This window comes from Lineus longissimus, chromosome 8 (assembly GCF_910592395.1).
Source record: "Lineus longissimus chromosome 8, tnLinLong1.2, whole genome shotgun sequence".
In the NCBI taxonomy this organism is placed as follows: domain Eukaryota; kingdom Metazoa; phylum Nemertea; class Pilidiophora; order Heteronemertea; family Lineidae; genus Lineus; species Lineus longissimus.
In genome coordinates, this window is record NC_088315.1 from 7,638,479 (window position 1) to 7,650,885 (window position 12,407).

The following is a 12,407-nucleotide window of genomic DNA, read 5'->3' on the forward strand; positions in this document are numbered from 1 at the left end:
CAGATGAGCAATGATTTGCTTGACTGTTTAGTGACGAAAGAGGATCACAGAGTTGGTTGATTATGGTCGTGTCTTAGTCCTGAGAGTTTCTGATCAGTTCTTGAAGTGTCTTACATGTACGGCGAGAGTTAGTCCGCGCACAATATGATTCCATAGTTCATGATTGCCAAACCCCAGAACAAAGTGAAAAAGGAGATCGCGACGAAGGAGGCCACGAACGTCAATAGCTCAGAGATGAGCGCAAAATAAAATCCTTTGTTCCCCGGACATAATATCTGCGGACATTTTAAACTTCCACACCAGTGTAACATTTGTCAGTGGTTGTTCCCCATATTGATACAGCGTTTCCATTCAAGAGATATCAAAGTCTTTGTTGCGTCCTTCGCCAACCTCATGACGTCATGCAGCGACCACTGGCACTATATGACTTTTTAATGGGGGTAAACACAGAAAAACATGTCAATCTATATTTTACTTACAACATTCCCAAACAACTCGTAAAGGGAAACACTCGAAAACATTACAGCAGCGGAGCAGAATTATTCTTCGCTGAACATGATCCACTCCTTGCCACCATCTCATTCAAAGACGTTCCCATCTCATCTCGCACCTTAAGCACATCTTCACGACTCCAAGTCGCATCGGAAACCGGGTACGTTTCAGCAGAGAGTGTAATTCACACCGGGTAAGGTAAACATACCAGGAACTTCTTCCCTCATCGACGATCGAAGACACAAGAGGGAGGGGGCTGACTCGTATGAAATCTCAAGGAGCGAGAGACCGGCCGCAAGTCGTCCCGGGATGAGGCTGTGGTTCCCATCGCAACTATTTAATGTCGCTAGAGACAGTTTCAGGATAGTTAAAATATGCTTACATACACATTTATTTGATGGGTTGAAACACAGTTACGGAAATGCTGTCTTTTCGAGCTCTGAGTCTTGTGTGTCATGTTCCAAATAGCAGCTACATGTATTACATACATGTATTGCATACAAGCGGCCCAACATTCTTAAATGTAGTTTGTAGCCAAAGAATTTCCACACGCCGGGTACTTTCCTTTGAATGATCGCACATGTACCCCATCCCAATCCCCAAATACACCATCACTATATGTAGCAACCATGGATTCGTGGTGCTATGAAGAACCTTAGGTGTGTTTGAATATCTTTTCATATCTTGCTGTTCCGTTCTTGGGAGTATTCATTTTCTTTAAATTCAGAAAAGTGAATAAAGCTACCGTCCATGCCCCGGGGAAAGCGCCTAATCGATGTTCTCAAGTCGTTGAGTAAACCTCAGCATCTCACTGACAAACACCGAGGAGGCTCGAGGAGGGAGCAGGAGTCCCGGCAAGTATCAAGTTAGGTTAGAACTTCAGGTGAATAGCTTCCGTATCGGTTTATCCTGGGAGCGACACCAACTGGCCTCCTTCACGGAAGTCACAGTGAGAGAACAAGAGTTTCTAGGAGCTCCAAGTAGACATTGTCGCGGGGCGGAGTGCGTCTTGCGAGAGTGAACGCCAGAGAGTTTGTTCGTTTGAAGTCGGCAAGTTGATGTAGCAAAGCAAAGAGGTACTTGATGGCACTAGGTAACTTTAAAGTTGGTAATAACACCGGTGTTTTTGCAAAACAAATTTCCAGAATGCTTAATGATGTCGATTGTAAACGAAATACATGTACATGTATGATATTGTTTAAGGAATTGATACATGTACAAAGTGGAGGTTTCCAAAAACCGCAGGCGCGGATCACCGCACCCTCTGGTAACTACGCTCGTCCCGGAGACAGAATCACCACCACGGATAAACCCCGTGGCCGCAATCTTGAGATCAGTGATTAAAATTTTATTTAAGCTATTGTCCGGCCCGTTCCAGTCACAGACCTAACCCCAGGAAACGCGTCAAACTACTGCTTGCCATCAAAATGACTGCAGGGCCGAAAACTCCCCAGGAGACGGCAGGAAGCGGTTTGGCATTTTTTGTGGTTGGTGATAGGTTTCGTTTAATTGCCATTGCATAATTAAGAATTACTACATTTAAAAGCCACTTAAAAAGACGCGTCAAAGTTGCTGAAGGCATAGCCTGAGATCTTAATTCATTTATAGCTTTGTTCTCTCAAAAAATGCCGTTTGAGTACATTGTCCGATGGCCATTTAAAGGCCATGGGCGTTGTCATTTACGTGGTGGACGGTTGGGGAGTTGCTCTGAGCGATACGTTCAAGATGATGCCTTGCCTTATCGCAAAAAGGTACTCCGGCGGAACAATTCCCTGAATGTAAGGAGGTGTAAAAGTTATTCTATCTCACGAATAAAGTCCGGGGAATAGTAGATTTCATTGTAAAACCGCAATCTAACCAATTTCTATTTATTTAAATGTTTGGTAAATTACGAATTTGGGAGTGTTTCGTGACAGGATCATTGGGTTCCCTCTTAGAGTTAAATGCAACGGGTGCTTGAACATACGAGCTCCAACCGCAAGCCCGATTCCCGAGGCTCCGGACGCCACAGTCTCGACGGGCAGCGGGCACCCAACCGCAAGCACGCCCGCGACGAGGACATCACGCATCCTCGGGCCATCCACTTAAACCATCTCACCATTCAAGTGCGAGGAATGAGCGCGGGGATCGTGCAGGTGATGAGGGAAGAGATATTGGAATTTCAATTGGTTTTGTTTATCAAATCAAAATTAATGGGAGGACACTTTGAAATTATCGGCAATTTGTGATGAAGTCATGAGGGCGAATCTCGATCGTTCTGCGATATCCTTTACATACGCATGCGCGCATGTAGAACATACAAGATGGAGATAAGTCCAAATACATGGACATCCAGAAAGCCCAAGTATGTCTTTTAAAATTGTATTCCAAGGTTACCTTAACTAACATTGTATTTTTGATAATTTTTAAAAATAAACCGAGACCAATTTATACGACGATAACGATAACGACGAAGATTTATTAGTATTGAAAAGGCGAATACTATACTTAATCTCTAAATGAGACGCACGAGGGCAACTTTCCCAAATTGGTGATTTGGAGTTGGTAGCATTTTTTGCCATACATGTGTGTTTGGTACTTACATCTATTCTTCAAAGTATCATCTAAAATTGAAATTTACAGATGAAGTTCATGTATGTATACATGTGTATTGTAATTTCTTCAAAGCAATGATACTTCATGTGTTTGCGAAGAAAGGGTCGAAGGTATCTCGATCGTTATATCTGACCACGACAGATGATTCCTCCCCAACCACACAATTAAAAATCGCTAATGAAGCTGGATTGAAATTTGTGAATAAACAAACAGAACACTTGGCATCCCGGAGGCCAGATTTGGACAGAACGGCAATGTCTATGATTGTCCTTCGGCCCGTTGGCAATACCTCGGGGATAAAATCAAGGTAAGGGTACAAGGGTTTACCCTGGGGGCGGGATCTTTACCCACATGAAGCCGTAAGCTGTGTCCTCAGGCCCTTGACCAGCCGCATGCTACTAAGTATCTCATTTGGTTAGGAATACCGTTAAAGATTGGCATCTGTTGTCTATAGTCTTTGTCTTTACATTGCACTCGGCCATGAATCCAATGGACGTGGAATTGAAGAAATTGAACTAAAGAATAGTTTGAAAGCAAAGAACGATACGGAAGTATAGCTTCGTAAAGCACTGACAGAAGTTGAAGATACTATATTAAACATGTTAAAAGCAAAGCAAACCCATCCTAAACGTTTGAAACTTTACTCAAGTTTATACTTTACTCAACTCAAGAATTAAAAAAAACACCAAAGCGTGAACAGTACAAATGTCGTTCGACTGTCGTTAGTATATGCTCATTTGCTTTACTTTCGACTACAAATCGTATTTCCGATCTTGATCATGACAAAGATTTCTGACTAACGGTTTACTCATTGACCTGTGGCTGTGCTGACTATCCTGTTCTCACATTCCCTTTATCCTCTTGAGTTTCGCCTGGCCTGCACCAAACTATGCAATTATCGTATCAAATACTAGCGAGACAATTAAATACCGGGCATTTACACAGCCGAGTATCCGCGAAAAAAAAGTCCGAAAATGAGGACCGCGAGTGATAAACACATGTCGGTCCACGCAAATTTCCACACATCGTTTGCATTTTGTCAAAGACCGCCGCAACATGAGTGGATCAAGGGAAGAGCGAAGAAGAGGAGGATTTTAGAAAATCCACCTTTTCATGTTGAAAGCTACATTGTTTTTAAGCTGGTGTTGGGGTGGAGATTTTCTTTGCCTGCAATAGCCAAGCTGTGGCGATATCAACCTTGTGTGAAATAGAGCGACATTTTTATTTCACACAAGCTTCAGATCACCATGATGTTGAATTCGTTGATAATTTTTTTTATGGTTGCCACTTTGATGGAGGACCTGCCAGCAATAAATTATACATTTTGTATATGAAATACATTGTACCAACTTTTTTTCATATTTCTGTTTACCTCATCTGGAGATTTCATATTTTGAAAGTGACAGTATGTTGCGACTGGCTATTTTATTATTTACCGAGTGTATAACCTACTTGAACATAACTTGGGATCGACTTATCAAGAAAAAGCCATTCCACGGGGCAATTTCTAACTTATTCCGGCGGTAGACTTCCCTTACCCCAGAAACCTGTTTGATACCCGCGCTGATCGTTGAATGGATACACCAGCGGTCACGGAAGAGGCTGGAGATAGTGTTACCATCACCACGGCTCTAACCGTGTGATTACAATATCAAGTGAGAGGGCATTATGTCGCGCTCAATGGTTATTCAATGGTTATTAGGTTAAATGAACACCAATTAGAACAGAATTGAGAAAGAGGCGGAGAGCTGGAACAGGTTTGAAGAGTTTCAATTTCGGTAGATCTTTTGTGAGAAACCGGTTTGGGTGATTCTTTAATAGCAGGTTCAACTGACTCACGGGCAGAAGTATTTCACACTAAGAACAATTTTCTATTCACCACTTTAAGTTGGAAAATAAATGTACATTCGGAATCTTCTGGCCACTTGTCAAGGGTGTAAAAACGGGCTCTTCCGTTTTAGGTTGCATCTTCCATTCTACGTTTGGTACACGACCCGAAAACGTAAAACATCCTGGATAATCAGCCCCCTGCAATGACTCCCTCGACCGCGAGATACCAGGGGTCGGGATTTGAGTTACACCGGAACCTACACCGGACAATTCAAACATTAAAAACTGCTGACAATTACAAGTCCTATGCTAGTAATTTGTTCCGAAATCGATGCCAAGCAGCATTTGGCCTGATATCTACACCGTTCTTGAACACTGCAGCTATTGTTCAACCTGTGAGCGTTCAATCGCTGCTTTAAATTGTCATGAATTCTTAACGCGCTAACTTCAGCGGCACTTTGGCTGTGCATTTGTCCATCCCGGTCTCTTTATGGAGGAGCACTTGAATTAGTTGCTCACAAAACAAGGCAACGCTGCCTCCCATAGCCGCGAAACGCACGTCAACAATCCGAATATCGTCTGCTTGTCATCTGAATAGCCAATCAGCATCCGCGATCGGCTCGCGCCCACAGCTGTTTTTTCCCACGTAGACCTCGCCTCCATGATCGTCATACAAAGTGTACAAAGTGCAGAAGAAGTTGCACAAAACATACAATTTTGAATGAGAAATGAAATATGTTTGTAAATAATGTGGATGATTCCGATCATGAGTTATGAAATTGTAAGGTTTTGTTGTTTTCCTGGTATCTTTTAACTTTGATGGACCGAGTTGTTCACTCAAGCACCTGGAGACGAGGTATGTGATGGTGACGGAACTTATTGGCGGCTCTCGGTCCTGGTCCGTCACTTTTCACCGCACGAGACAACATATCAAAAGTCAGACTTGTAACAGGGTCGAAGCGCGAGGGAAGGATACACAATCGAGAGGAAAGACCCCGTTTTCAATCTGGAGTTCTGTCGCGGCCCGTTCAAAATGTTGAGTCCAACGACTTCACAGGACGTGTTGGGTGAGTGACGTTATTTTCGTGTCGTCGCTTATTGCTTTTTAAAAATGAACAAAGATGGATTAATAACGAAAAATATACAAAATATCATTCTAAGTAGTCATAGTCAGGTAAATAATAACCGTTCTTTTCCAGTGAATTTGCAGCGTCAAGAATATTAACCTGTAGAAAACTGATTGGTATGATTTCACTTCTGAAAGGAACCACTTCGCTTCCTTTCAAAATGAGGACAAAATCGACAAAACCATCATTTTACACCGTGTTTTAAATACTCAGTCAGAGAAACCTGGTTGTCGTGCTATTGAAGCCGACTTGGATGCGAGTGAAACACCCCGCAAGATGAAATTGGTGGTCATTTTTCAAAAATTGTTTGAACTGTGCCACCTCCATCTAGGAGAACATCCCTCCTCAATGTACGTTACATGTACATGCATACTTCTCCCTGACGATGTTTTATCCGCGTGTTTTACAATAGAATACTGTTATATTTTGACCTTTGATACTATTGCTATGTGTCGCCGTTATATTGATATGAGTACTCAAAAACCTGTGTACTGTCAAGAAAATATTCCTTTTTAATGATCGTCAAATGACCACTGTCATGTTACTAATGAGTAATCATGGCCGGTGTGAAAACAAAACTTCGCCAATATTGCAGGTGGCCACGCCCCGGGTAAGCCACATCCGGCCCGCGGCCATATTGCCATCAAAAGATCACGTGGCACATAGAGAAAATGGCCGCCTGTGGCCATATTCCGGCCTTGGGCAGTAATTCTAATTGCAGTTTTGTCGAATGTACCACTTCTTTAATCCTATATTCATTTTTGAATATTCAAGACGGCCACGTGTCGCAGAAAAGGGTATTTAACTACTTACGGGCGTTGCCAAGAACAGACAGGTACCTTCTCAACTTCATTCAGGTCTCAGCATACGATTACGATCACAGGCAAAAGTTTCCCTCGCAGAGTGTATGGATTGGCTATCACAAACCACGTTATAAATCGAATCTCTCATCACAGATTCTATGATGCCCATGTACAGATTCCATGCGAATTCAGTCATAGATTTCTATACTGTAGGTTATATCACAGTGCGTGTAAATATTATAAATCCATGTACTGTGAAAGTACAAGTATATAAACCACTCAAGTGACAGTCTTCAAAATACTTGAAAATAAGATTAAATTCACAGATTCTAGTGTAAATTAAAAAAAATGGCCGCCTGTCATAGATTTTTTAGCGGATTCCATTATAGAATCTATGACGGCCTGTCCATCATAGATTCGGTGATGGAATTATTCATCATAGAATCTATGATGAATCTATATAGAATCTATGATGAATCACGCTCTCGGACTTGGGAAGAAAAACCATTGTGATAAACTGGTATGAGTATTTGGGTGCATATTTTTATTGCGGAATAGCCCATCCGGGATGCCCTTATGCCAAATTTTCCGGACTGCGGCTGAAAGTAAAACGTTATCAGCGCGCTTCAAGTGACTTTCAACAGAGTCGTCCATGCTCTATCTCTGGAAATGTGATAACGCAGCACTGAGGGATCAAACTCTGTTGGTTTATTCTCTGATCCATGGACAACTTGTGGCCAGTTCCCACAATCTAGGCACACTTACGCATGCGTACTTCTCACAACAACCCTCCACGCACGCGTAGTGCGCACTCAAGGTACTTGACGCATGCGTAGTGTTGAGCTAATCAGCCAAGCGCCTATGGTTTCCTAGGTTACGAAGTCGAGTTGCTGGGAGGAGGAAAATCTTGACCTCTCTCTGCCATGATCGTGAGAGCGGGACCACGACCCACAGTTGGTTATCAGTGATTTTGTGCGAGCTAGATAAGAGGGTACTACAGTAGTATATGGGCTACTTGGGGAAAATTATGAACTTTTGACCTAGTGACCTACTGACCTACTGACCTACTTTGTGTATGAGAAGTTTGAAAGTTGACCTGACCTAGTGACCTAGTTTGGATATGGTGTAAAATCTCCAGAGTGGGTCATGGCCTAGTAACCTACTTTGGATATAGTGAAATATCCAAAGTGGGTTATGACCATGGCCCATATTGGAGTAACGTTAAAATATCCAAAATAGGGTATGTAGAGGTCATGGTCACATCATCAAAGTAGAGTTTGAAGATCAGTGTTGCAACTAGTTCAATCGTTCACAATTCTTCCCCAAGTAGCCCATGCTACTGTTTTTTATTTTTTGTTAAAGCATTGTACATGATATAAAATAATAAAAATGGCATTAGTAAAAACAAATAACCATAGCACAGCATGCATATTTTAAACATATTATACAAACCAAAAAGAGGAAAAGTATATTCCAACTTGCTTCTCTTTTCCTATCATGCACAAAAGTGATATTAATAATATTCCGATACTAGTCAATATATGATCAAGAGCTAAATAGTCTTCCAAATGCATTGTGTAGGCATTGTCCACAGGTAAATATTTACATGATAGTCTAAGTAATCCCATGCAAGTCTGTATGAAGTGCTAACAAATTTCACTCTGCAATCCTTTATGTTGAAAAAACAGTACTGTACACCTTTTTGAATGTTTCATACGCACATATCCATATATAGTCTTACTGAATGTGGTCCGTTTTAAATCCTCCCGATGCAACAATGGCATTCTCTTTGTCTTCTTCTCCTTCCTCCTCCTCCTCATCAGCAACAATACCATCATCGTCATCGTCAGCCTTTTCAATCGACTTAATTTCAGCGATAAGTTCATCAGTCCAATCGTTAAAAGCTCTATTCAACAGATATCTTGGCGTGCGGTTTATTTCAATGCCCAACCCCAGTGCGGTTTCTGCCAGGCGAAGGGTGAAATAAAGAATACTGGTGCTCTTTTTCAGGTTGTCTAGATGATTCCTTCGAATCTGTTTCTGACATTCAGCAAAGTCTTCCTGCATGCAGCAAACATGATCTGTTTGACTAGGCCAATCATTCAGGCATCCATCACACTCAAGATCCACGAAACCTTGACCGATCTTTGAAAGGTACAGCCCTAGTACCTGAATAGTGAGTCGACCGAGTGGAGTTATTTTCAATGAATCCTCACATGTGTGTTCTTTAAACTTGCTCGACATTTCCCTCCATTGAGGGACGCTCAGGAACACACCACATTTAGTCGGCCTGAAAAGAGTTGCTTGCGATTTTTCGGAATCTTTCTCAGGATCGTTGTCATTGCTGATGAAAAAACGGCGAATGTCAACATTCATTTTATTGTTAAAGAACCTCGTTTGAACAAATATGTGGTCCTCCAGAGTCCAACGTTCCTCATGACTTTCGACGATCCTTTTATCGATGGTATCCACGAGATTCTTCAGATTCAGGAAACCCGTTTTACTGAGACGGATCCATTTTGTACCATAGGAGAATGTAACACCTCTTTCATCGGATCGGATCCGCAATTCAGTCTCTTGTTCTACACGACTCGAGCATTGTGGCAGCATTTCTTTTTCCCTCTCATTGAACGGAGTACGCGCTGCAGCTTTCCTTGCCTTCTTTGGTGCACTAGGAGCGTTTGAGAGATCGAGGACTGTAGACCGTACCCCTCTTCGCCTGGTTACTTTCGGAGTTTCCATGATTGTTTCATTCTTCGCAGGTGACTTGGTCTGGGTGGACGTTACTTTATCCATTTCAGCGTTGTTTTTGTGGTTTTTGTTGGTAGTTTGGTTCTCCATTCTCTTGCACTTGCAGGTTTTGAAGTGAATGTGAGCACTCATGGCGTTTTGTCCTTATATATTGCACGTGACTGATGAAAGAGTGATTGTGATTGGTCGACGTCATTCGGGTAACGAATTGTGATTGGTTGCTGTTAATGAGGTCAGTAGAACAAAGATTGACCTCATTCATATAAGTCCTTGACCTTGAAACTATTTCACACTAGTTGCAATCGATAACTGATTCCTAAGTTCTGAGGAGATTTTATGATCAGGGTTTTGTCCTTGTTGACATGTCCTGTAATACGAATCATAATATTCAGCAATTCCACCTTGTCCTTCTACAAAACTTAGAAGCAATGTTATGGCTTCTGCCGATAAATGAAGAATCCTCCAAACTTCAGGTGGTATGTTTATCTTTTTTTCACCATCATCGATCTGAATCCTTATTTGCTCCTTTTCCTTCCAAATTGCGAGGATGATCTTCGGTGTTAAGTACAAAACCATACTTGCGGACTTCTGTTTAGACCTGGCCTCAGCTTTCTGTTTCTTTTTCCCATCATTATGTTGTTCTTCCTCCATCATCACTTCAACTGAGCGTTTATCGTTCCAAGTTAACTGAGCTTGTGCCATGACCTAGTGCCTAATATCCAACTATCAACAGACATATTCATTTTATATAATTTTCATAAGCATTTCTTTGCTTTGATTGGTTGTTGATAACAGAATTATGCAAATGTTCTCTTTAGAAACCTTACAACATTTTTATCATTAATTTCAAGATCATTTCGAAATCCGGATAAGATGTTCTTTAGAGAGTAACCTAGTGATTTTTTCACCAAGAAGTACAGACAGTATTGACCGCAAAGCAATGAGAAAGGATATTGTAAAACTTTGCTGGAGTATGTCCACCAGGAAGTATTTCTCTTTAAAAATTTAACGATGAGTTTACTTCTTGGCGGTAAACCATACGAATCAAAGAATGTTGCCTTGCACTTACCATCGAACCATATAGCTAACCAGTGTTCACCTTCTTTTCTCATTGGATGTGTATTAATTATGTATGCTGAAGGATAACTATCAGCAAATGTAGGTATCTGATCTAGGGCATACACACCTTTGAAATATTTTCGCAATTTCGGGTGTAATTTTGCTACTTTAATCAAATCTAAAGTATTCATTGGAAATCCTTGATGATATTTCTTGCACGATCAATTTCTATTACGTTATCGAATTCGGCATAGACATAAACGGATGTAGTTTCTGTCAAAGCCTCCTCAAATTTCAGATCTAGTCGAAGGTTTCCCTCTTTTACTAGATGAACATGATCACCATCCTCTTTATCTGGTGACAAGTCAAAAACCCAAAGACTGTACCCTTTTCTGAAACTTTCTCTTGTAATATCGTTGCCAATATCGTCGTGAACCTTTCCAGTATCTGTAAACAATGTCATGTATGATCTGATGTATCTATTATTTGTTCCAAAAGATGGTGTCAATGGTTGTGCAGGATATGTGCGACTATTTGCTTCAACGCTTATGAAATTAAGATTATTGTGTTTAAGATTGAATGGATTTTTATTCTTTGCACCCACCAATGCAGCATTATCTGTCATGAAAACAATTACTCGCCTTGGTACTTGACCTAAATATACGTTATCTCGAGTCACAGTTTGCGTGCCCGCATTAACTGAGAATGTTTTCACCTCAACTCTTCTAATGGGGTACTTAGCATTACTGGTATTAAGAGCTTTTGCATGGGCGGTTAATACAGCAGGGTTAGGCTTGACTTGTTGAACAAGAAGAACAGCTTTCTTTATTTTTGTCACTTCAGTGCCTACATCAGACATGAGGTTGAAATTATTCTTTGTACGATTCAATCTTAATTTCAAATCTACACCATTCAGCAAGTAACGACTCTGATGACATAAATCAAGGTGTAACCTTCCAAACATGTCTAACTGTCTGCTTTTCGCTATAAATTTTGCTCTTGTTTTGAAACCGCCATTAGTGTCTGCTCCGGCTGGGTCGTTTTTCTCAAATTTGCCAGGGTCATCGGCAAACCAAAGTGCCGATTGTAGCTGACTCCTCTTTGCCTCTAGACCGTACGATAATAAGGTTTCTATGTAGGCTCTGTATGGGTAAGTGTTGTTAGAGGACGTGACTAATTGACCATTTAATGACAGGTCAATCTGACTAAATAAGGAATGAAAAAAATAGTTGACTGGTCCAACCTTTTCATTTTCATCCAAGTTAGTGCCATCGCTTTTGGTGACTTTCACCTCCAGATAAAGGTACGTTTTAGCCAAATCGATGTACTCATCACCACGATTAGAGATGAAAAATTCTATTGGCGTATCATCATCTAATGACCCCAAAGGTAGATATTCAACATGCTGCGCTTTTTCAATGCTAGTCAGCGTTGGTGGGAGGGAAAATAGTTCCAGTTCGGATTTTGTGCACTCACAGGATCCAACACTGATCATTTTGACAGTCTTATTCAAATATGTCTGCCGACGATTTTGTTGATCTTCTCCGTCGCTTCGCCTGTCTCAGACTGGATGCAGAAGTCTTTGCTTTCCTCTTTTTATTAGAAGCCTTTGTATTACCCTGAGACATTTCCTGAACCGAGGAAAGTACATTTCGACCTATATTCTTCCCAGCTTCAATTGCTCTCTGTTTTGCAGCCTGTTTTAGGTTTCGACCCTTTAGCAGATCTCCGGCAAACTGTGCACCTGACT

At 41.3% G+C, this 12,407-nt stretch overlaps 1 protein-coding gene across 1 annotated transcript in view; it reads left to right on the top strand.

Annotated features, from left to right (window-relative positions):
- Positions 1–5,873: 5,873 nt before the first annotated feature.
- The window catches only part of LOC135492647 (photoreceptor-specific nuclear receptor-like), a 58,039-nt gene continuing 51,505 nt past the window's right edge, over positions 5,874–12,407 (top strand). The window contains exon 1 of the mRNA XM_064779212.1: positions 5,874–5,984. Within this exon, the coding sequence (XP_064635282.1) occupies positions 5,951–5,984 (34 nt within the window). The 5' untranslated portion in view covers positions 5,874–5,950. The remainder of the gene's footprint in view (positions 5,985–12,407) is intronic.